Source organism: Pseudochaenichthys georgianus, unplaced genomic scaffold (genome assembly GCF_902827115.2).
Source record: "Pseudochaenichthys georgianus unplaced genomic scaffold, fPseGeo1.2 scaffold_420_arrow_ctg1, whole genome shotgun sequence".
Taxonomy (NCBI): domain Eukaryota; kingdom Metazoa; phylum Chordata; class Actinopteri; order Perciformes; family Channichthyidae; genus Pseudochaenichthys; species Pseudochaenichthys georgianus.
This window is the reverse complement of record NW_027262985.1, coordinates 3,408-28,299: the sequence shown is the minus strand read 5'-3', so window position 1 is coordinate 28,299 and position 24,892 is coordinate 3,408. Positions and strand designations below refer to the sequence as shown.

Genomic DNA, 24,892 nt, shown 5'->3' with positions numbered 1-24,892 from the left:
TTTGAGATACTTGTACTTTATTCAATGTTTTGCTACTGTGTACTTCTACTCCTCTACAGTTCAGAGGTACATGGTGTACTTTTCCTCCACTACATGTATTTAATACCTTCAGTTACTTTACAGATGTGGATGAATGATGTGAAATATAATCAAGTGTTGAATCAGACTTTAGTTCCACCTGGAGTAAATTCACAAGCTACCCTGCAGTATACAAAGTCATTCAGACTAGCTGCACCTTTACCAGCTTTGAGAACACTTTAATGTTCAATCATTATAAAACATATCATATATATTATTCTGAAATGGACCAATCTGCACAATGACTACTTTTACTGTCGCTACTTTAACTATATTTTGATGAGAATACTTTCTACTTTCACTTGAGGAACATTTTGAATGCAGGACTTTTACTGTAACAGAGTATTCCTACACTCTGGTACTTCTACTTTTACTCTAGTACAAAATCTGAGTACTTCTACTTTTACTCAAGTACAAGATCTGAGTACTTCTACTTTTACTCAAGAACAAGATCTGAGTACTTCTACTTTTACTCAGAACAAGATCTGATCGGACATTTTGAATGCAGGACTTTTACTGGCAAGGGGCCAGACTAAGATTGGTTCAAAAGACCTCATGAAAGACGACACAAGAAGTGAGGATACCCGGCCCGGAGGAAGCCCGGGGTCCCTTTCTGGAGCCAGGCCCAGAAGGAGGACTCGTCGGCGAGCGTCTGGTGGCCGGGCTTGCCACGGAGCCCTGCCGGGCCCAGCCCGAAAAGGCAACGTGGGCAACACCTCCGCTTCTCCGTCCCGTGGGCCCACCACCTACGGGAAACAGCGATGGGGTCGGGTGCGCTGCCAGAAGGATGGCAGTGAGAGCGGAGGGTCTCGACGGACCAGACCCGGGCGACAGAAGCTGGCTTTGGGGACGTGGAACGTCACCTCTCTGGGGGGGAAGGAGCCGGAGCTTGCGCGGGAGGTGGAGCGTTACCAGTTGGATCTGGTTGGGCTCACCTCTCCGCACAGCGTCGGCTCTGGAACCTTACTTCTGGATAGGGGTTGGACTCTATTCTTCTCCGGAGTTGCTCAAGGTGTGAGGCGCCGGGCGGGTGTGGGGATACTCACAAGTCCCCGGTTAGGTGCTTCGTTGTTGGAGTTTACCCCAGTGGACGAGAGGGTCGCTTTCCTACGCCTGCGGCTTATGGGGGGGGAAAACTCTGACTGTTGTGTGTGCTTATGCACCCAACAGCAGTTCAGAGTATACAGCCTTCTTGGAGACCCTGGAAAGAGTCCTGTATGGGGCTCCTGATCTAATCTTGCTGGGAGACTTCAACGCACATGTGGGCAATGATGGAGACACTTGGAGGGGCGTGATTGGGAGGAACGGCCCCCCTGATCTGAACCGGAGTGGTGGTTTGTTACTGGACTTCTGTGCTAGTTATGGATTGGCCATAACAAACACCATGTTTGAACATAAGGATGCTCATAAGTGTACGTGGTACCAGAGCACCCTAGGCAGAAGGTCCATGATCGATTTCGTTATCGTATCATCGGACCTGAGGCCGTATGTTTTGGACACTCGGGTAAAGAGAGGGGCGGAGTTGTCAACTGATCACCATCTGGTGGTGAGTTGGGTCGAGTGGCGGGGGAAGCCTCTGGATAGACCTGGTAAGCCCAAACGTGTAGTTCGGGTAAACTGGGAACGTCTGGAGGGGGCCCAAGTTCAGGAGGCCTTCAACTCACACCTCCGGCGGAGCTTTTCGGGCATTCCTGTGGAGGTTGGGGACATTTACCAGAGTGGTCGGTGTTCAAAGCCTCTATTGCCGAAGCCGCGGTGGGGAGCTGTGGTCTCAAGGTCCTAGGTGCCTCAAGGGGCGGTAACCCTCGAACCTCCTGGTGGACACCGGTGGTCAGGGAAGCCGCCCGACGGAAGAAGGAGGACTTCAGGGATTTGTTATCCCGGGGGACTCCCGAGGCAGTTGCAAGGTACCGACAGGCCCGAAGGGCAGCAGCCTCATCCGTGGCCGAGGCAAAGCAGCGGGTGTGGGAGAAGTTCGGAGAAGACATGGAGAAGGACTTTCGGGCGGCACCAAAGTTGTTCTGGAAAACTGTCCGACACCTCAGGAGGGGGAAGCAGGGAACCATCCAAGCTGTGGACAGTAAGGATGGGACGTTGTTGACCTTAACTGATGGAGTGTTAGGGTGTTGGAAGGAACACTTTGAGGAACTCCTAAACCCGACAACTCCGCCCTCTATGTTAGACAGGGGATCAACACCAATCTCCCGGGGGGAGGTCACTGAGGTCGTCAAACAACTCCACAGTGACAAAGCCCCGGGGGTGGATGAGATCTGCCCGGAAATGCTGAAGGCTCTGGGTGTTGAGGGACTGTCATGGTTGACACGTCTCATCAACGTTGCGTGGAAGTCGGAAATAGTACCGAAGGAGTGGCAGACCGGGGTGGTGGTTCCCCTTTTTAAAAAGGGGGATCAGAGGGTGTGTGCCAATTACAGAGGCATCACACTACTCAGCCTCCCCGGGAAAGTTTACTCTAAGGTACTCGAAAGGAGGGTCAGGCCGATTGTCGAACCTCAGATTGAGAAGGAACAATGCGGATTCCGTCCTGGTCGTGGAACGACGGATCAGCTTTTTACTCTCGCAAGGATCCTGGAGGGGCCCTGGGAGTACGCTTATCCGGTCTACATGTGTTTTGTAGACTTGGAGAAGGCGTATGACCAAGTTCCCAGGGAGTTACTGTGGGAGGTGCTGCGGGAGTATGGGGTGAGGGGGTCTCTACTCAGGGCCATCCAATCCGGTGGACTAAGGATTGCACCACTGCTTTTTGCAGATTATGTGGTTCTAATGGCTTCATCGGTCTGCGACCTTCAGCACTCACTGGATCGGTTCGCAACCGAGTGTGAAGTGGCTGGGATGAGGATCAGCACCTCCAAATCTGAGGCCATGGTTCTCAGCAGGAAACCGATGGACTGTCCACTCCAAGTAGGGAATGAGTCCTTACCCCAAGTGAAGGAGTTCAAGTATCTCGGGGTCTTGTTCTCGAGTGAGGGAACAATGGAACGTGAGATGGGCCGGAGAATCGGAGCAGCGGGAGCGGTACTGCAGTCGCGGTACTGCAGTCGCGGTACTGCAGTCGCGGTACTGCAGTCGCTTTACCGCACCGTTGTGACGAAAAGGGAGCTGAGCCAGAAGGCAAAGCTCTCTGTCTACCGGGCCATTTTCGTTCCTACCCTCACCTATGGTCATGAAAGATGGGTCATGACTGAAAGAACGAGATCGCGGATACAAGCGGCCGAGATGGGTTTTCTCCGCAGGGTGGCTGGTGTCTCCCACGTGTCTCTGGGGGGTTCCAGGTCTGACGACACCGCAGTGACATGCAGGGTCCCACAGGGCTCAGTGCTGGGGCCGATCCTGTTTTTAATCTATCTATTACCTCTGGGTCATATCATCAGACAACATAACATCAACTTCCACTGCTATGCCGACGACACTCAGGTCTACATCAAAACACAACCCAATACCACCACTATCCAAACACTAAACACCTGCCTGGAAGACATCCGCTCCTGGATGACCACCAACTACCTTCAGCTCAACAGCAGCAAGACGGAGGCAATCCTGATAGCCCACATCAAACATATCACCAAGACCTCCTTCTTTCACCTGAAAAACATTTCCCGACTGAAGCCCTCACTCTCAACTGATGACATCAAAAAACTGGTTCATGCACTCGTCTTCTCAAGACTAGACTATTGCAATGCACTCCTCTCCGGTCTCCCAGCCAAATCCATCAACCGCTTGCAACTAGTCCAGAACAGCACAGCCAGAGTTCTCACCGGTACAAAAAGGTCAGCACACATAACCCCCATACTTGCAAAACTACACTGGCTCCCAGTCCACTACAGGATCCAGTTCAAGGTTCTGCTCCTCACGTACAGAGCCCTGAATGGACAAAGCCCAAAATACCTCTGTGACCTCATTCATACCCAGACATCTACCCGCTCTCTCCGCTCCAGCCACGCTCCTCGTCTCTACATCCCCCGCACACGTCTCCGAACAATGGGAGACCGAGCCTTCTGCTCATTCGCCCCGCGCCTCTGGAACTCCCTCCCAGATCAGCTGAGATCTGCCCCTTCCACCGAGGTCTTCAAAACCGGCCTTAAGACCCTCTTCTTTCGGCAGGCCTTCGAATAAACTTTGAGCATGGTACACCTGGAGTACTGCCATTTTTATCGCTATCTCCGACTTTTATTTTTGTACTCTATTTTATATTTTATTTTTTGATTTCTTATTATTATTACAATTATTTGTCTTTTATTATCTCAAAGCGTATCAGTATCCCTTGTTGTGAAGCACTTCGAGATTTGTCTTGGCAGATGAGAAGCGCTATATAAATTAAATATATTATTATTATTATTATAGGCACCACCGACCAGCTTGCCAAGGCCGCCAACATCAGCCCCTCCCTTGATGGTCAGCTCATTCCTCTCTCCTCCGTTGTCACCAACCTCGGTGTAAGGTTTGACCCCACTCTGTCTTTCCAAGCCCACATCAAACATATCACCAAGACCTCCTTCTTTCACCTGAAAAACATTTCCCGACTGAAGCCCTCACTCTCAACTGATGACATCAAAAAACTGGTTCATGCACTCGTCTTCTCAAGACTAGACTATTGCAATGCACTCCTCTCCGGTCTCCCAACCAAATCCATCAACCGCTTGAAACTTGTCCAGAACAGCACGGCCAGAGTTCTCACCGGTACAAAAAGGTCCGCACACATAACCCCCATACTTGCAAAACTACACTGGCTCCCAGTCCACTACAGGATCCAGTTTAAGGTTCTGCTCCTCACGTACAAAGCCCTGAATGGACAAAGCCCAAAATACCTCTGTGACCTCATTCATACCCAGACATCTACCCGCTCTCTCCGCTCCAGCCACGCTCCTCTTCTTTACATCCCCCGCACACGTCTCCGAACAATGGGAGACCGAGCCTTCTGCTCATTCGCCCCACGCCTCTGGAACTCCCTCCCAGATCAGCTGAGATCTGCCCCTTCCACCGAGGTCTTCAAAACCGGCCTTAAGACCCTCTTCTTTCGGCAGGCCTTCCAATAAACTTTGAGCATGGTACACCTGGAGTACTGCCATTTTTATCGCTATCTCCGACTTTTATTTTTGTACTATATTTTATATTTTATTTTTTGATTTCTTATTATTATTACAATTATTTGTTTAATCTCTCAAAGTGTATCAGTATCCCTTGTTGTGAAGCACTTCGAGATTTGTCTTGGCAGATGAGAAGCGCTATATAAATTAAATATATTATTATTAGGGATAAGGTGAGAAGTTCGGTCATCAGGGAGGGACTCGGAGTTGAGCCGCTCCTCCTTCGCGTCGAAAGGAGCCAGTGACAATGTATGCTAGCTAGCTAGTTCAACGATTCCTTAAATGATATTGCGACAGAAAAACGTTTCAGTTCACATCACGCTCTGCTCTGAACGGCCCGTTCTAACAGCTGTTCACCAGCGGTGCAGTCTGTGCCACAGTGACTCAGCACAGTTAACGAACGCACCGTAGATAATGTAGCTGACCCTCATCCCGGACCAGCAGAGTTCAGCCGGCCCGACAGGCAGGAAGACTCGAGCACACAGCTCGCGCTTCATATATTAAAATCATGATGGCACATAACAGCTCGCAACCGCAGATTATTTCAGCAATTAGATAAAATGTAAATTATATTTGACGCAACTTTAGCTACATTTCCATGACTTTTCCAAAACTTTGGGAAAAATATTGTTTTCCATAACTTTTCCAGGGCCTGGAATTTGCATTTTGAATTTCCATGACTTTTCCAGGTTTTCAATGACCGTACGAACCCTGACAAGACCAAGCCATATAGTTTCCCTCATTTAGCTAAAACGTGATGAGGGGGAGTCCAGCTGCCTGCTGCCAGATGTGTTGTTATTCAATAAGAAATGCTAAGGAGGGTGTAGTGTCACTAAAAATAAACTGAACGGAAAACGTTTCTAAAAATATGTTCCGTTACCTTGAAGCCCCTGATGCGATGGTCTCTCTTGAACTCCCTTCCATTCTTGTACCATTTCAGGGTGGGATTTGGGTTTCCGCTGGCCTGGCACCGAAACTTCACCGTCCCACTGGCTGGGAAAGCGTGAAGCTTTTTCTCCATTTTCTCTGGATGAGCCCATTGTGGAGCCATTGCTAAAGAAGACGACACAAAATAAAAATTAATCAGACAAGTAATAAATACTATCTTGTGTTTGTAAGGATGCAAAACATTGTAGGTACCTTAAACCTCAAGCTCCATTTGAATCAGGGCAATAGAGAACGATAGTTACGGCTGTAACTACGGTTCTAGAGTCCCGGATGACCGCCAGAGGCGGTGCTTTAGCACTGGATATGTCCATCGTGCGCATGCGCAGCTCGAGTACCAATAACAACAAAGTCACCTGTGACCCACGTGACACCGGCTATATCAGCCGGTGTCGTCAGAGGATCTGTTCTCCGAATCTTCTCGCGAGCACACAATAATTCTGAGTGACAGGGAACTCTGGCGGTCATCCGGGACTCATAGATCCGTAGTTACAGCCGTAACTATCGTTCTATTTCGTCCCTACTGACCGCCAGAGGCGGTGCTTTAGCACTGGATGACTTATACCAACAATGTCATGAAGAATCCAAGCCCTTGCTCACCACTGGAAGCAGCGGAGCTCGGCAAAAGGACCACGCCCAAAGAATGGGGAGTGGCGACATTGACCTGATGACAACTGGAGAATGTGCCAGAAGACGCCCACGACGCCGCGGTGCAGATGGTCTCCAGGGGCACCCCTCTCAGGGCAGCCCAATATGTTGAGATGCTCCTTGTAGAGTGGCATCTCAGCCTGATAGCAGGGGGGCGGCCACTGGCCCCGTAAGCCTGTGAGATGGTATCGACAACCCAGTGGGGCAGCCACTGGTTAGAGGGTCTAACCTCCTTTAGTGCCGCCAGGGCAAAATCAAGAGTTGCTCCTCCTGCCGTATACAGGCAGTAGCCTTGATATATGCCCTTTGGGCACCCCCAGCGACTTCAACGTGCCGTACTCCTGAATGTCAAAGTGTGCCAGCTGGGCAGGCTGATTGAAGTGGGTTTGTGGAAGGACCCCGGGCGGGAATGCCACATTTGCCCAAAGGGCAACGCCTGAGAGTCTCACCTCCGGCATGTATTGTTTATGGAGAGGACATGCACCTCCCCGACTCGCTTCCCTGAGGCTATGGCAAGCAGAAATGCTGCCTTTGTGGGCAGCCACCTAAGCCCCACCTGGGCCAGGGGCTCGAAGGGAGGAGATGATAGGGCATCCGGCAGCAAGGGCAGGTCCCAAGCCGGAGCCCTCGGGGTGCAAGGGGGACGCTGCCGTAAAGCCCCTCTCATAAAGAGGGACACCGATCTGTGGCACCCCGCCGTGGCGCCGTCGACCCGAACATGTCGGGCAGAATCGCAGCCACATAAATTCAGAGTGGAGTGAGAACGTCCACTATCTAGAAGGGACTGTTGTCTAAGCCAGTGGTTCCCAAACGGTGTGCCGCGGCACACTGGTGTGCCGTGAGGCAAGTCCGGGTGTGCCGTGGGATTTTGTGACAACCATACGTTATTATTGCAATATACAACTACACAGAAATAATATTTTTTTAATTTACTATATCAGTACTTTTTAGGTTTATATGTACGTAATCTGCGCGACTTGCGCGTCCACATCTCCACGTGCAGTGCTGCATAAACATGGCTGAGTCAGCGATAACTCTCGAGGGGTGGAGGTATGCCCATTATTTTGAGTTCGTCCGAGGAATAGACGGTGAGGTGCAAACTGTGTCCAGGCCAGAAGCTGTTATCCACTGCTGGATACACCACGTCAAACCTCAACAAACACCTGCAAAGAACACATGCTAAGGTGAAGCTACCGCACACGCTATTTGTTGTTTTGTTTATATCACATAGTTCTTCTTCTCTGTCTTCCGGTTGTTGCCTGTTTTGAATGACAAATACACACTACCGCCGCCTGCTGGTAAGGAAAGTTATTGCCACTCACGCATGCGCAGTTCGTACGTGCTTGGCGAGTAAAGTAACGAGTTACTTTATGTAGATAGTAACGAAGTAGTGTAATATATTACATTTTTTTAGTAACGACCCCATCTCTGGAGTTGGCGTTCTCTACTCTGATTTACATGAAGAACAACAGGAGGTCACGGCTCTCTGTTGAACAGGACTTGCGAGTGGCCCTCTCCTCAGTGCCACCAAGGATTACAACATTCTGCGCGCCCCGACAGGCACATGTATCTCACTAATTTGTAAGTCGGCAAAAATATTTACAATAGCACATGTTTCAATGCTGATTGCTGAAATGTTACATTTACAATTTGTAGTTCAGGACCATGGAAAATGCAGCTTCCTTGCATTGGCAGTTCTCTGTTTCCTTTGCCTCATTTTTAATGTTGTGACCTGTCTGGTTTAAATGAGTGTGTTTCTGTTTTGATGAAGCCTAATTTGATACAGTTTCAAATTAATTTCTGAAATATTTCGTTAATAAATATTTTCATGAGTAATATAGTTGTCTTTGTCACATATTATTTGGCAATAGTAAATAATTATTCACATTTACAGATATTTTACATGATATGAGTGATAACACGTGTTATAAGGGCTATTTTGCACAATAGGTGTGCCTTGAGATTTTTACTTGTCCTTTGGTGTGCCTTGGGCACAAAAAGTTTGGGAACCACTGGTCTAAGCAACAATGTACATGCTGTCCCCAAGGAACACGCACATGCTTGCCCCCCAGTTGGGGTAGAAAGTGCGTGAGTGCAAGCTGCACGGCCCGAAGCTCTAGCACGTTGACCTGGCGCGCACTCTGCTGGGCAGACCGCTGACCCTGAACGGTCCTGCCCTGCCGCACTGCACCCCACCCTGAGAGACATGCACCTATGGTGATGGTCTCCTGGCGGGATGGGATGGCGCCCATGGGCACGCCTACCAGGAGATAGGCCCTGCCCCTCCAGCGTGACGGAGAGTGGAGCAATGCTGCGACACCCTGACTTCCCTGTGCCTGTGCCACTTGGTGTCCAAGTGAAGGCTGTTCAGCCACATCTGCATGGGGCGCAACGACAGCGGGCCTAAGGGCCCAGCGGCCGAGGCAGCTGCCAGTCTGTCCAAGGGCCGGAGGAACTGAATATAAGGCACCCTCTTGCCCGGCCCACGTGGAAGTAGGCATCACTCGGTTGAGAACCACTCCGCTAGCAGCCCCTACACCGGGCCCAGGCTGAAGGGCCAAGAGGCGACTTCATCATGCTCCTATCGGCAGCTAGCCGATACACTTTAGAAGACAGCCTGTTTCTAGTCCTTCTATTGGGGGGAGCACACAGCCATCGCTCCCTCAAGTCGCCGGGAACGGCCGAATTGATCTGGAGGAGGACGTGACAAGGAGAGGTGTCTGTTGGCTGCTGCCAGACGTTCCACCTCAGTGATTCTAGCCACTCTGAGCACCCGAGGCATGCAGCTACAGCTCATGCAGGCGTTTACCGTGAGAACCTCCCTCAGATGCTCGAATTTCGTCCCCACTGACCGCCAGAGGCGGCCGAGGCAGGAGGGGCAGCGGTCGTGGCCGTCCTCGGGCTCAAGAGAAGCCATACAGGCACTACATGAATGAACCATTCTGTAGGTAGCCAGATGCAGCGTAGCCGGGAGCGGGTGCGGGAACACAGCCTTCACCAGCTACCTGCTTAATGGAAAGAGTAGAGCGTTGCTGCTACTCGCCGAACAGAAAGAGGGATGTAATTACACCCACGTTACCGGCAGAGGGAGCGGGAGCGAGAGCACTGCCTTCACCTGGCTGGATTAATAAACACGGCAGTTCAGCGTCTACCAGGAGCGGGGGCGAGAACACTGCTGGCTGAGTTAGAGACGAATGCCAGATGCAGCATAACCTGGAGCGGGTGCGGGAACACAGCCTTCACCCGCTACCTGCTTAACGTAAAAACAGGGCAGTTCCGCGTCTACCAGAAGCGAGGGCGAGAACACTACCTTCACTGGTTGAGTTAGAGACGAATGCCAGATGCAGCATAACCGGGAGCGGGTTGTTAAAACATTGTTGTTTCTTTTGATGTGAAGTATTTAATTTAAATAAAAAGCAATGTTAGTTTTGTTCAATTTGTTTAGTTAGTTGACCTTATTTTTTTCTCCAAAATAACCGATAAAAGTAATGTTAAAGGACCGGATCGATAAGACATAGACATAGACATACTTTATTGTCATTTCAACGAGACACAGAGTGTTAAAACGACATGTCGTTGTACTGGCTTACAGGAACAGGACAATATAAAAACTTGCTAAAATTGTACATATAAATAAATAATAGTGACGTGGTGCTGATCAAATTAAAGATAACGTGTGCATTTAAAATATAAAGACTTACTATACATATAAATAAAATAGACATACTATATAAAAAATATGTGCTCTTTACATAATAATGTAATCTTTATGTTACTGGTCTACTTGCTGTTCAGCAGTCTGATGGCTTGGGGGGAAAAGCTATTGCAGAATCTGGCTGTTTTGCTCTTAATGCTGCGGAACCTCTTGCCGGAGGGCAGCAGGGAGAACAGAGCATGGTGAGGATGAGTGGGGTCTTTAAAATGTTCTGGGCTTTTGTCAGGGAGCGTTTCTGAGCGGTGTCTCTGATGGGAGGGAGAGAAACTCCGATGATCTTCTCTGCTGTCCTGACCACTCTCTGCAGAGACTTCCAGTCTTTGGCATTGCAGTCTCTCGACCAGATGGAGATGGTCAGCACGCTCTCTATGGTTCCTCTGTAGAACGTGGTGAGGATGGGAGGGGGGAGCTGTGCAGGAAGTGTAGGCGCTGCTGTGCCTTCTTAAATAGTGATGTAGTGTACCCTTACTGGTAAGGATACATGTGTTAAATGTAGTATAGTTGTTAGGTTGGAGGCGGGAATCATAGCCATAGAAGCCCGGCTCCGCATCTTAGAAAGTAACTCAGCTAAAGTAAAGCCCATGTTAGCATGTGCGGACCGGCAAAATGTAGCTCCTCTTAGCCGTCCCCCGGCAACTCCCGAGCAGCAGGGAGGCTGGGTGACTGTTCAGAAGGGGCATAACGCGAAACCCGCAGGTCCCCACCAACCCGTTCACGTATCTAACAGATATTCCCCACTCAGCGAGACACCCGCTGAGAAGCCAACTCTGGTTATTGGTAGCTCTATTATGAGACACGTGAATTTAGAGACCGAAGCCTCCACAGTCACATGCATTCCGGGGGCCAGAGCGGGCGACGTTGAGGCGCATCTTAAACTGCTGGCTAAAGATAAACGTAAATACAGTAGGATTGTTATTCACGTCGGTGGTAATGATGTTCGTTTACGCCAATCAGAATGCACCAAACTTAATGTGGAGTCGGTGTGTAGTTATGCTAAAACAATGTCGGACACCGTAATCTTCTCTGGTCCCCTCCCCAATCTGATCAATGATGACATGTATAGCCGCATGTCATCATTTCAGCGCTGGTTGTCTTGGTGGTGCCCAGCAAACAATGTGGGCTTCGTAAATAATTGGACAGCCTTCTGGGGAAAACCTGGTCTGATTAAGAGAGACGGCATTCATCCTACTTTGAAAGGTGCAGATCTCATTTCGGCAAACATCTCAGGGCTTTGTGGACTTAATCCATGACAAACTGGAGTTGAGACCAGGAGGCAGAGTCGCAGTCTTACACGCTTCTCTGCGCTCTCTCCTAGGCAGTCACCCATAGGAATCCCGAACCCAATAAAATACCCAATATTAGCGGTGTGTGTGTCTGCCCAAGGACAAGGGGCACGGGCCGAGGAGGTGGAGTTGCAGCAATCTTTGACTCAAGTTTACTTATCAATACTAAACCAAAATGTAATTATACCTATTTTGAAAGCCTCGTTTTTAGTCTTACGCATCCGACCTGGAAAACTTTGCAGCCAATCTTATTTGTTACAGTGTATCGTGCACCAGGTCCTTATTCAGAATTCTTATCAGAATTCTCTGAGTTTTTATCAACTTTGGTTCTTAAAACAGACAAAGTAATTATCGTAGGTGACTTTAATATTCATGTTGACGATGATAAAAATAGCCTTACTGTTGCATTTAAGTCTATATTAGATTCTGTTGGTTTCTGTCAGAGTGTAAATAAACCAACCCACTGTTATAATCACACTCTCGACCTTGTTCTGACTTATGGTATTGAAATTGAGCAACTATTAGTCGAACCGCATAATCCTGCTTTATCCGACCATTTCTTAGTAACTTTTGAAGTACTGTTACTAGACTACAAAGCATTAGTCAAAAGCTCTTGAAGCAGAAACCTATCTGTTAGTGCTATAGCCACATTTAAGGAAGAGATTCAACCAATACTTAACTCGATAGCATGTCTGCATGTAGGGGAGGAAACTTATACAAAATGTACACCACCCCAAATTGATCATGTTGTTGATAGTGCTATAGATGCGCTGCGAATAAAATTAGACTCTGTTGCTCCTTTGAAAAAGAAGAAAATAAAACAACATAGATTAGCTCCATGGCATAATGCCGAAACCCGCCAAATAAAGCAAAAGTCTAGACAACTTGAAAGGATATGGCGTTCCACTAAACTTGAAGAATCTCGTTTCATTTGGCATATTACTCTCAATGAATATAAGAAAGCACTGCGTAAAGCGAGAGCAGCCTACTACTCTTCATTAATAGATGAGAATAAGAATAATGCAAGATTTCTTTTCAGCACTGTAGCCAGGCTGACAGAGAGCCACAGCTTGATTGAGCCTTCTATTCCCTTAGCACTCAGTAGTAATGATTTTATGTGCTTTTTTAACGATAAAATTGTTACTCTTAGAAACAAAATTAATGACCTCTTGCCTTCGACCAGTATAGTGTTATCAACAGCTCCCGGAATCGTAAGTTCTAATATTACACTAGATAGTAAACTAGAATGCTTTTCAGCCATTAACCTTGAACAATTACATTCAATGATTCTCTCTTCTAAACCATCAACGTGCATGTTAGACCCAATTCCAACTAAGCTGTTGAAGGAAGTTTTTCCATTAATTAGCACTTCTTTATTAAATATTATGAATATGTCTTTATTATCAGGCTATGTTCCACAATCATTCAAAGTAGCAGTGATAAAACCGCTTCTTAAAAAGCACAACCTCGATCCAGAGGTTTTAGCCAACTATAGACCTATTTCTAATCTTCCGTTCCTCTCAAAAATTCTTGAGAAAGCGGTCGCAAAACAGTTGTGTGATTACTTAAAAAACAATGATTTATTTGAAGATTTTCAGTCTGGCTTTAGAACACATCATAGCACAGAGACAGCTCTGGTTAAAGTCACAAATGATATTCTAATAGCCTCAGACAAGGGACTTGTCTCTATTCTTGTTTTGCTCGATCTTAGTGCTGCATTTGATACTATCGACCATGATATCCTATTGCAAAGACTAGAGCACTTAGTTGGCATACAGGGAACTGCTTTAGGCTGGTTTAGGTCCTATCTATCTGAACGCTCTCAGTTTGTACGTGTTAACGATGAATCTTCCACGCAAACCAAAGTTAGCCATGGAGTGCCACAGGGCTCAGTGCTCGGACCTATTTTGTTCACATTATATATGCTTCCGTTAGTCAATATTATAAGGAATCATTCTGTAAACTTTCATTGTTATGCGGATGATACTCAACTATATTTATCAATCAAGCCTGATGAAATTAATCATCTAAATAAAATTCAAGACTGCCTTAAGGACTTAAAAACGTGGATGACCTTAAACTTTTTGATGTTAAACACGACCAAAACTGAAGTTATTGTACTTGGCCCGAAGAATCTACGAAACAAATTATCTAAAGACATACTAACTATGGATGGCATTAATTTGGCCTCCAGTGAGACTGTAAGGAATCTTGGTGTTATATTTGATCAGGATTTATCCTTTAACGCCCACATAAAATCAATTTCAAGGACCGCCTACTTCCATCTACGTAACATTGCAAAAATCAGGCATATCTTGCCTCAAAACGATGCAGAGAAACTAGTCCATGCATTTGTTACTTCTAGGCTGGATTATTGTAACTCTTTATTATCAGGGAGTACCAAGAAGTCAATCAAGTCGCTTCAGCTGATTCAAAATGCTGCGGCTCGTGTACTAACCAGAGTTAGGAAAAGGGACCACATTACTCCTGTTCTGGCTGCCTTACACTGGCTCCCTATAGAACACAGGATAGAATTTAAAATTATTCTTCTCGCCTACAAAGCCCTTAATGGGCAGGCGCCATCTTACCTTAAAGAACTCATTATACCCTACTGTCCTACTAGGGCATTGCGTTCCAAGAATGCAGGGTTGTTGGTTGTTCCTAGAATCTTTAAAAGTACAATGGGAGCCAGAGCCTTTTCTTATCAAGCTCCACATTTGTGGAATCAGCTTCCAGTTTGTGTTCGGGCGGCAGACACCCTATCCGTTTTTAAGAGTGCGCTTAAGACCTTCCTTTTTGATAAAGCTTATAGTTAGGGCTGATTAGATTCAGCCCCTAGTTTTGCTGATATAGGCTTAGTTTGTCGGGGGACATCTTACTTCTTCCTTCTCTCTGTCTATACCCGTGTACACTCATGTTCCGATTAACCCAGCTTCCCCAAATGTCTTTCTTTTTGGTGTCTATATACGCTGGGATCCGGAGTCATGGATGATCCTGCGGTCCTGTGTCGCGAGCGCTGGATCTTGAGTCGTGGCTGTGGTCCTGGATCATCGGTCCTGGATGGATATCCTCGTGGATTCATCTTCCTATTATACACACATGCATTTCCAAACATTTGGACTACCTATGTTGCAAATGTATTATCTTTTCAATTTACGCACGGCATCTATTGCACGTCTGTCCGTCCTGGGAGAGGGATCCCTCCTCTGTTGCTCTCCCTGAGGTTTCTCCCATTTTTCCCTTTAAACTGGGTTTTCTTTGGAAGTTTTTCCTTGTACGATGTGAGGGTCTAAGGACAGAGGGTGTCGTATTGTCATACTGATATTCTGTACACACTGTGAAGACCACTGAGACAAATGTAACATTTGTGATATTGGGCTATATAAATAAACATTGATTGATTGATTGATAGTGTGAGTGGACCAGGTCAGACTGCTTGTGATATGCACCCCCAGGAACTTGGTGCTGTCTGTAGTCTTCACTGCTGTGCCGTTGATGTGGAGTGGTGGGTGACGGTGCTTTTTGTTCCTGAAGTCGACAATGATCTCTTTTGTTTTATCGACATTCAGGATCAGGTTGTTGGTGTTACACCAGTCTGTCAGATGTTTCACCTCCTCCCTGTAGGCCTGTTCGTTGTTGTCCCTGATGAGTCCCACCACTGTTGTATCGTCCGCGTACTTTATGATGTGGTTGGTACTGAACCTGGAGCATAAGCATAAGCATAAGCGCTATCGATAAAAGTAGTAGTACCGTTAAAGCCTTAACGATACCCATCCCTATTTGGATGTCAGTTTTACACACATTCTGAGGCCGCCGTGCCTATGTTTTTTGTTTTCACTGCTAATTTATGCTTATGTTCTATTAGTGCATTAAAAAATCATTAAAATCATTAATGAAGTTTCAGCTCAGACCCCACGCTTAATATGTCTCCCCCTGGCCCACCTACATTTCTCCAAGCCCACCCACACAATAATTCCTGGCTACGCCACTGCTGGTGAGCCATATGTTCGCTCGAGTCTGTCCCATGTCATTGCTAATCCTGCTTCAGGGTGATTTATGTATATTGCTCTTATCTGTTCGACATGTTGTCTTGCCTCGTTACCAAGCCATCTGTGCAGAAGATCCATCTCCTCACTTGGTGTCAGGTTTAAACCCCGGATTGCGGTCTGGAAAGACCGTTTCCATGCTCTGTAATTCTGAGGTTTTTCATTGAATTGAAGCCAACCTGTAGCAACAAGCGCGTGCCGTGCAAAATATCTCACAAAGTCATTCAGGTTTGAGTCGTCGTGATTGTAATTTGGAGACATGGGATGGGGCGATGAGGAAGGATTACCACTGTGGTTTTGAGGCCTGTAATACTGTCCAGGAGTACAACGGTTGTTCGCAAACTTTACATTGCGTGAACCACGAGCACACTCGTCTCCGTTGATGCCAGGCTGCTGTGAGGTAATATGAGGTGATTGGGATCCAGGATTGGTTTGATGGAGAATGAAAGGTTTGGCTTCTGGTTTGAGCTGTGAATGTGAAATGCTGTCGCCAGGACTTGGCTATGTATTTGCTGGTACATAAAGATCACTTGGTTGAGGTTTAGCCTCCGTTATTTTGGCTTGGTCAGTGTAATATCTTGGATATTAACAGACAACGGAACAGTTGGTTATTTAACAGGACCCTTTATTGCTGCCTCCGGTGGTTCTCTCGCCACCCCCACTGTAAGGTTTCAGCGTTAGAGTCTGTGAGCTTATTGTTTTGTGTTTATTCTGGTGGCCTTGCAGTTTTATTTTGATGTTGACTCTGTCCTCTCGTTTCAGGTGTCATCACTTCCTGTGGTGGTGTGTCACTTGTCAGCTTGATAGTGATCTCCTGTTCTGGATTGTTTGCACCTGTGCCTCATTAACTGTTGTGTATATGTAGCCCTGTTTTCCTGTTGTCTTTTGTCGGTTCGTCTTGTCTCAACACTAAGTCCATGTCTGTATTTCCTTGTGTAACTTTGAGCAACCTAGTCGAACCTAGTGAACTTTTGAGTGTCCTAGTAGATCCTAGATACCTTTTTACTTTGAGAAGTCTTTTTTATATTAAAAGATAGTTCTGAAGTCAAGAAAGAATCGTGCATCTGAGTTCTTGTGAATCCACCGTGTCACCCACTTACTGTAACTGTCGTAAACATGCCGTAACGTATATGACAACTCCCCTTATAGTCAGTTAACAATACTATGACAGTCAGCAACATATTGCTGTGTGCGTAATGCTGCTTCCAATGATACAGAGCTTAAACATTTTTTACTCCTTTCTTTCTCAATGTCTAAATCCTCAGCAGCTTCAAATACTTCTGCTTCAGCTATAGCCGCAGCTGTCTCTTTCTGTATGTTGAGCATTTCCATAGATGCTTCCAACTTAGCTTTTCCCAGCCTTAGATTAATTTCCTCTTTGGCGTAGGAAAGACGTGCTTTAGCTGCTTCTGCTCTCGCTCGTGCCCTGACTGCAGCGGACCCAGTTGATGATGCTTTTGATCGTAGTTGGGAGCCTGAAACACGGGAGCGCGTGTTTAGCGAAGAAGCCTTTTCTGTCATGGCACCGTCTGATAGTGTACCTCTCTTTAGACACTGTTTTGACTGTCATCCAGTGGCTGTATGTGAAGATGCTGTCATTGTCTGCCAGCTTACACTGCGTTGTCCTGCCCGCTAGAATGCCGTATTTTCACTGTGCTGTCCGCGGTATATGTAGTGTATATATCTTAACAGCCAGATAAACTCCCTCCGTACACTAAGACTCTGTTAGCTGAGTTCATCAGATGTGTTTTGACATGGGTAGGTGAAAAGGTCAAGCCGCATAATAGATTTATAGCATTTTTTAACATTAAAAAAATAGTATAAAATCAAAAGGTGGGTTTTTTGAAAAAAAAAAGCTTTGTGTTAAGTGTAGGGCAGTTAGCTGAGTTCATCGGATGTGTTTTGACATGGGTAGGTGAAAAGGTCAAGCCGCATAATAGATTTATAGCATTTTTTAACATTAAAAAAATAGTATAAAATCAAAAGGTGGGTTTTTTGAAAAAAAAAGCTTTGTGTTAAGTGTAGGGCAGTTAGCTGAGTTCATCAGATGTGTTTTGACATGGGTAGGTGAAAAGGTCAAGCCGCATAATAGATTTATAGCATTTTTTAACATTAAAAAAATAGTATAAAATCAAAAAGTGAGTTTTTTGAAAAAAAAAGCTTTGTGTTAAGTGTAGGGCAGTTAGCTGAGTTCATCAGATGTGTTTTGACATGGGTAGGTGAAAAGGTCAAGCCGCATAATAGATTTATAGCATTTTTTAACATTAAAAAAATAGTATAAAATAAAAAGGTGGGTTTTTTGACAAAAGAAGCTTTGTGTTATATAGGCAGGCCTTGTATTAACACATCGAAGTTGGTTTGACAAAAATTCGTCCATCGAAGCCAGTGTTAAATAGATTTTTCGAATGTGTCGAATATCCAACGTCCAATATAAAACCAAATTTACTCCAAATTTCTCTTGGACGTAAAATCACATGTACATTTTACATTTATATTCAATTTAATATTCCATCCCTCACATACTATATAATAACTTATATTTTGTTTTTCTTGTTATGCTGCTGCAACACAAACATTTCCCAAATTGGGATCAATACAGTAATATCTTATCTTAATTAATTAAGAAATATAATTAGTGTAGCAGCTGACACCTATTTTCAATATGGATTAATCTACCATTTATTTCTTTAGTTCAATTTTCATCTATAAAAATGTCAAAATAGTGAAAATGTTCACGAGACAAAGTGCAAGGTTATATCTTTAGATGTTTTGTTTTAGCCTATGTACTGTATGTCTTAATGCTCTTATATGTGACGGTGTGACTTCCATGAAACTAATATTTTATATCTTCCCAACAGACGAGCTGACAGGAAGCCTAACACTCTAACAACCACAACATTGCAAAGGCGAGTAAATGTAAATTAAAAATGATTCACGATTTTTTTATTTCTTCTTCTTTCTTGCAGTGAGGTGAAGCTGACCTTGCACTTGGTGCCAGTAAGGATGTTCCTCACGCAGGCTGAATGTTTCTCCCTCCTTACTGACACAGAAGCCCTTGATTTGCAATGCCTCACTAATTGTCATTTCCCTGGCTCCGTAGGGACACTTTACCTCCAGCACAGCGGAAGAACCTACCAGACCATCTGGAGATGCCCCCAACACTCCTGATTGGGAGAGCCACAAACCTGACTCATGGACCTGCATCTGGGTTGCAGTGGTGCACATTCATTCATAGTCCCCCACTGTACAGACAAAAAACCATCAAGGGCCTGTTGTTGCCCTAGCACCCTGGCAATAAGGGAAGCAGTCACACGCTTTGACCTCAGGACAGCTCCAAAGTTGCTGGCAGTCAACCTTCCTTTCCTGAACAAATGCTGGTTTGGGTTGGTTCGCTGACCAGTGGTAGCCACCTGAATTGCCCTCTGTTGCCCCTCAGACAATGCCATGCTTGCCACAATTGCCTCAGGTCCCTGATGCCCAACAGATTTGATCATTTCAGGAACAGTAAGTGTTTCCAAGCTGTAGTGTTCCTCTTCTGGCTCGGGGGAGAGAAGCCAAGACATTCCTGAGAACCTGCCCCCGAGTCTGTCCCTCAGCCAGTCACGATCTTCGGAGGTGGGCTCTCTTGTCAGCGGGTTGAATGAGTTATTGGTTGGAGTAAATAGCTCCTCCACTGAATGTGTACGTTTAGCTGCCTTAGGCTTCTTCCACTGACAGGGGGTGTCAGTGCAGCTGAAATTGTGGATGGCAAAAATGGCTAATGCAGTCGCATGACTGCATTTCCATTCTCCACATGGGCATTCACATTTTGTGGAGAAAATTCCCTCTTCTCCTGTAGATACCTGTGGTGGTGGGATTGTTTTATTATTTAAAATATATTTACATTTGTAATGCCTTCCCAATTATCCCTTTAATTGTTTATAGCCTACTGTATGTTTATTTCATGGATATTTCTGTGTTTTCTGGTGTGTAATATTTGTAATCTTGGGGCCTCTTCTCTTTAATGTCTACATGCTACCACTGACTCAGATAATGAAGAACAACAAAATAAGTTACTACTGTAGCTATGCAGATGACACACACATTTACGTAACCATTTCACCAGGAGACTATGCTCCAATTCAAACACTGAGTAAGTGCATTGAACAAATCAATGACTGGATGTGTCAGAACTTTCTCCAATTAAACAAAGATAAAACTGAGGTAATGGTTTTTGGAGCCAAGGCAGAACGTATAAAAGTTAGCGTTGAGCTTCAGCCTGCAATGTTCAAAACAACAGATAAAGCCAGAAATCTAGGTGTAGTCATGGACTCTGACCTGAGTTTCAACAGTCACATTAAAACAGTTACTAAATCAGCCTACTATCACCTAAAGAACATATCTAGGATTAAAAGACTAATGTCACAGCAGGATTTGGAAAAACTTGTCCATGCTTTTATCTTCAGTAGACTAGACTACTGCAATGGTGTCTTCACAGGTCTCACAAAAAAATCTATTAGAAAGCTGTAGCTGATTCAGAACGCTGCTGCTCGAGTCCTCACTAACACTAAGAAAGTGGATCACATCACTCCTGTTCTGAAGTCTTTACACTGGCTTCCTGTGTGTCAAAGAATAGATTTCAAAATACTGCTGCTGGTTTATAAAGCACTGAATGGTTTAGGCCCAAAATACATTTCTGACCTCCTGCTAAATTATGAACCATCCAGATCTCTCAGGTCTTCAGGGACTGGTCAGCTTTCTGTCCCCAGAGTCAGAACTAAAAATGGAAAAGCAGCGTTCAGTTATTATGCTCCAAATATCTGGAACCAACTCCCAGAAACCTGCAGGTCCGCTGCAACTCTTACTACTTTTAAATCCAGGCTGAAGACTTTTCTTTTTGTTGCTGCTTTTAATTGAACTATTCATATCTTAGACTGCACTGTAACTTTTATCCATGTATTTTTTCTTTTAATGTTTATTTTATTAGCTTTTCTTTTTAATGACTGATTTTAAATGCCATTTTCTTAATGTCTTTCATTTTTTGTAAAGCACTTTGAATTGCCTTGTGTTGAAAAGTGCTATATAAATAAACTTGCCTTGCCTATATTTGGGAGTCGTCTGCATAAAGGTGGTAGGAGACGCCATGTTTTCTAAAAAATTAGTGAACTACATGTTGCTAAATCCACCGCGAGGAATAACCAGAAGGGTAACCAGGCAACCATGGCAACCATGCTCGTGGGTCTCATTCGCTGCTTTTGGTGTATTTTGTGGCGGAAGTACAGCGCCACTTACAGGCCCGGCATTATGTACTACAGCATTTCCAGCGGGTCGAGTGTTTTCGTGTGGACGGACACGTTTCTTGAGCCGTTTCCGTGTGGACGGAAGACTTTTTGGAAAAAGACTACGGTTCGTTTTTGTCTCCGTGTGGACTGGGCCTAAACCTCAAGCTCCATTTGAATCAGGGCAATAGCTTTATTGTAGGGGAGGGTAAGGCAAATTGGGGGACCAATTTGAAGATGACGTCACGGCTCCGCCTACACTGCGTTACTATAGTTACTACCCCAGTTCCTAAACTGTAATGGAAACGCAGCATAAAGTGAGCCTGGCCTACCAAGGCCTAACTATATCGTACTAAGCCATGCGAGGCACTGCAGTGGAAATGTGCCATAAGACCCTGACAAATGAAGTGGCCAAGAATGATCTGAAGAACTTCGAATAGAGAAACTGGGCCTTTCAGGGTTCCAAAATAATGACATTTCAAATATTAGAGATTCAGTCTCCCTTAGATTGTAGTGTTTTATTTATTCCCACCTGACCAATTTCGGGACATAATCCCCACTGACTAACCCACACACATTTTGTTTAATCAACCACCTGAACCTGACCAGACTCAAACTTTTTGCAGTAAGTAGCTCAGTAATCAGGACTGAAACAAGGACAGACTACGGGGGAATTGCTGTATGTGTGTGAATGTTTTATAATTGATTAAGAGACATATTGTTAGCATAGTTGCTCCATTTAGTCTGAATTTGAAAAACTGTACCACCTTGGCAATGGAGAGACTCGATCTGAGTTGTTATATTTTGCTAGCAAGCTTAACCAAACCTCTGGGGAACCTCTAGGTCAGGGATGCCCAATACGTCGATCGGTTGATCGCAAAGGTAGTGTGGGTAGATCGCATGGCATTGAAGGACATTTTTTTTTTTTTTTTTTAAAGTTAGCCTATCATCCATCTTTACTATGGCATTTGCCACTTGATTGTGGTACAGGTAAGCCAGTCTGAGTTGTATTTTGCCATACGGGTTCATGCCGTTATGAGGGGGCCTCACCTCCTCATCTGAAGCGCAAATGCGGCGCACTATTATGCGCAATTCGTGTAAACCACAGTTTATCCGCCGTTTAATCCACTAGCGCGCTCGCGACACAGACTGGGCAGGGGCAGGGGCCCTGTAGGTAGATCTTTTGGGGTTGGCCATTTTAAAAGTAGCTCCCAAGCTGAAAAAGTGTGGGCACCCCTGCATCACAACCCTGCATCCTAACCGGTGCATCAGTAGTGGATGGGCTCACCCTCAAAAAGAGGATAAGAAGCAATGAGGAATGTCTGGTCTGTCTTTTTTGGCCTGCTCCCACCACAAACCAGACTTAAAAGTAGCCCCCGACTTGTTTTATTTTTTGAAAGTAGCCCTCACCCTAAAAAAGGTTGGTGACCCCTGCTTTAGCGGCAGAAAAGGATGGATGTATTACATAATGCATCTTCTTAAATAATAGTCACAGTGAGTATGTTTCTCCTGAAAGCACTCCAGTGGAGGACCTTTTCACTCCTAAATGAGCTTCTGACAATCAGCATGGATTAACACTAGGGAGCTACAAGGATTACTGTGCAGTGCAAAGTGTTTCCAGTGTCATTCAAACGAGTTCTGCTACATTTAGCCCCACATTGAGGCCCGAATGGATAAACACAGGAAAGGGAGGATCTTTTAAAGTTGTACAGTCCAGATTAGGAACTAAATAAAAACCATTAGACCAAGAGTTCAGTCTGTAAGATTAACTCATGTATTTTACGCTCTGGTTTTGTTAGCCAGGAAAAACTGAAAAAGGTGTTTCTAATAGTCTGAAACATGGTTGTACTAAATCTGACGCAGTTAAGAGTTCTCAAACATCAGACTGGGGGTGGTGGAGGAAACACTGATGCTACAAAGGACAGATTTGACCAAAGCCTGGAGTGTGTTAGGGTTACATTCCTGTACAAAGAACAAAGCTTTGATTATCAGCGGACTGTTTCTCAAGGCGGGAGTCAAGATAAGTCAGACATGAAGCTACAACAGTTACGTGTCTTTTAAGTAATACTACATCCAGAAGCAGAAAAAGGCAGTGTACAAATAAGACATCTTACCTTCATCAGTGTTGGCAGGCCGGCACTCCGTCCGTAAAACTTGGGAGAGTAAAACCAGACTCAGAAGTATACTCGGTCTCATCAGCATCCTGCTGAGGGAGCTACAACCGTTGGCTTTTCTGCAACTGCAACTCCATTCAGACCGTTGGGGCATCAGCAGCGGGTCATTTACAGTGCTAAGCTAAAAACAAACAAGAAGTAATAAAAACAAATTAATGCATGACCACGTGAGAAAGCAGCCTCATGGGTTAAAAGTAAACAGTTACTAAAAATAGGTTTAGGGTCCAAGTATTTTAGCGAGAGACATATTTGCTTGTATTTGCTCGTGGAAAATAAACATTTCAACTTAATCCATTGCTTTTTTGTAATCCGAACTGCGTTTGGTGTGAGTGGGACACCAGGATATATTTATTATTTTACATATTAAAAAATGTTGGTTTACATGGGGGATTTTGTAGATGAAATACCAGATAACGTTGGTATTGGGGCTAGGCAATAAGGAGGAATTTCATAAAAACTTTGATTAAATATAAAGATATTCCTAATGATATTGTTGAGTTGATCATTGGAGCTTTCACCAACTATTTAAATGAGATTTGTTATAAATAATCATTAGTTATGGGGAAATTATGACCAGGTGGGTGAAGCTAACAGTCTGGAAAGAGCGGGGAGAAGAAAAAAACATATTATGATGTTTCCACACCCAAAATGTACAGTAAGTAGCCTATCTTTTGTATTTTCCCAACTTTCAAGACTATACTCACCCTATTTTTAAGACTACAAAGTCTCTATTGTATGTATAGTATGATCTCATAAGGACTGTCCTACCATTAATTTAAGACAATGTTCAAAGTTGTTGATTGTGCTACTAGCGGGGCTCTGTGCAGTGGGTGAGCCTCACATCTGCTTGTGTAACAGGCCCCGCTATGCAGGGCGCGATGACAGATAGTATTTCCTGTAAAACAGGAGAAATTATGAGCAGAGAATTCCATTTACTGCTCGTTTGGCGGGTCTTGCCAGAATTTATTAACAATTGGCACAAAACACAATTGTCCTGGCCCTTTACTGCTCTCAATATAAACACATGTTTATATCTTCAAAATATACTTGTAGTATTCAAAATAAACACATTTGTGTATAACCAAGTGTCATTAACATCATGACTCCAAATGAGAATGTACTGCTTCAAAACAGATATTGGTGCTGTATTCAAACACTGTTAATTACCTTTTCAGGCAAAGTATTAGCATTGGTCTAATATATGCTAGCATTAGCATCAAGCAACACGCATTTATAATAATTCAATTATGACTGACCATAGGACCCATAGACCATACAAAACACACCTCAAACACTTCTTAGCTATAAACAATTCACTTGCATCACTAGCGACTGCCATTACACACACAGCCACCACGAGGTGGTCTTCTACGCGAGTCTACTACATCTAAATAGCGACCACCATTACACATACACACACAGCCACCACGAGGTGGTCTTCTACACGGCATTAAACATAATAAACAACATCTAAACACCACTTCAAACTCAAGACATTGTGATTTATAACATTTGTGACAATCTGTACACATTACTGACCTGTAAAACAGGAGAAATTATGAGCAGAGAATTCCATTTACTGCTCGTTTGGCGGGTCTTGCCAGAATGGCAAGCTAACGTCAGCTACGTCATCACGTCAGACA

At 45.0% G+C, this 24,892-nt stretch overlaps 1 protein-coding gene across 1 annotated transcript in view; it reads right to left on the bottom strand.

The window, feature by feature from the left end:
- The window catches only part of LOC117442378 (fibroblast growth factor receptor 1-like), a 78,233-nt gene extending 53,716 nt beyond the window's left edge, over window positions 1-24,517 (bottom strand). The window contains exons 1-4 of the mRNA XM_034078383.1: window positions 24,506-24,517; window positions 24,091-24,144; window positions 23,190-23,370; window positions 6,061-6,233 (exon numbers count right to left, since the gene is read on the bottom strand). Coding sequence (XP_033934274.1) covers window positions 6,061-6,233; window positions 23,190-23,370; window positions 24,091-24,144; window positions 24,506-24,517 — 420 coding nt within the window. The remainder of the gene's footprint in view (window positions 1-6,060; window positions 6,234-23,189; window positions 23,371-24,090; window positions 24,145-24,505) is intronic.
- Window positions 24,518-24,892: the final 375 nt, after the last annotated feature.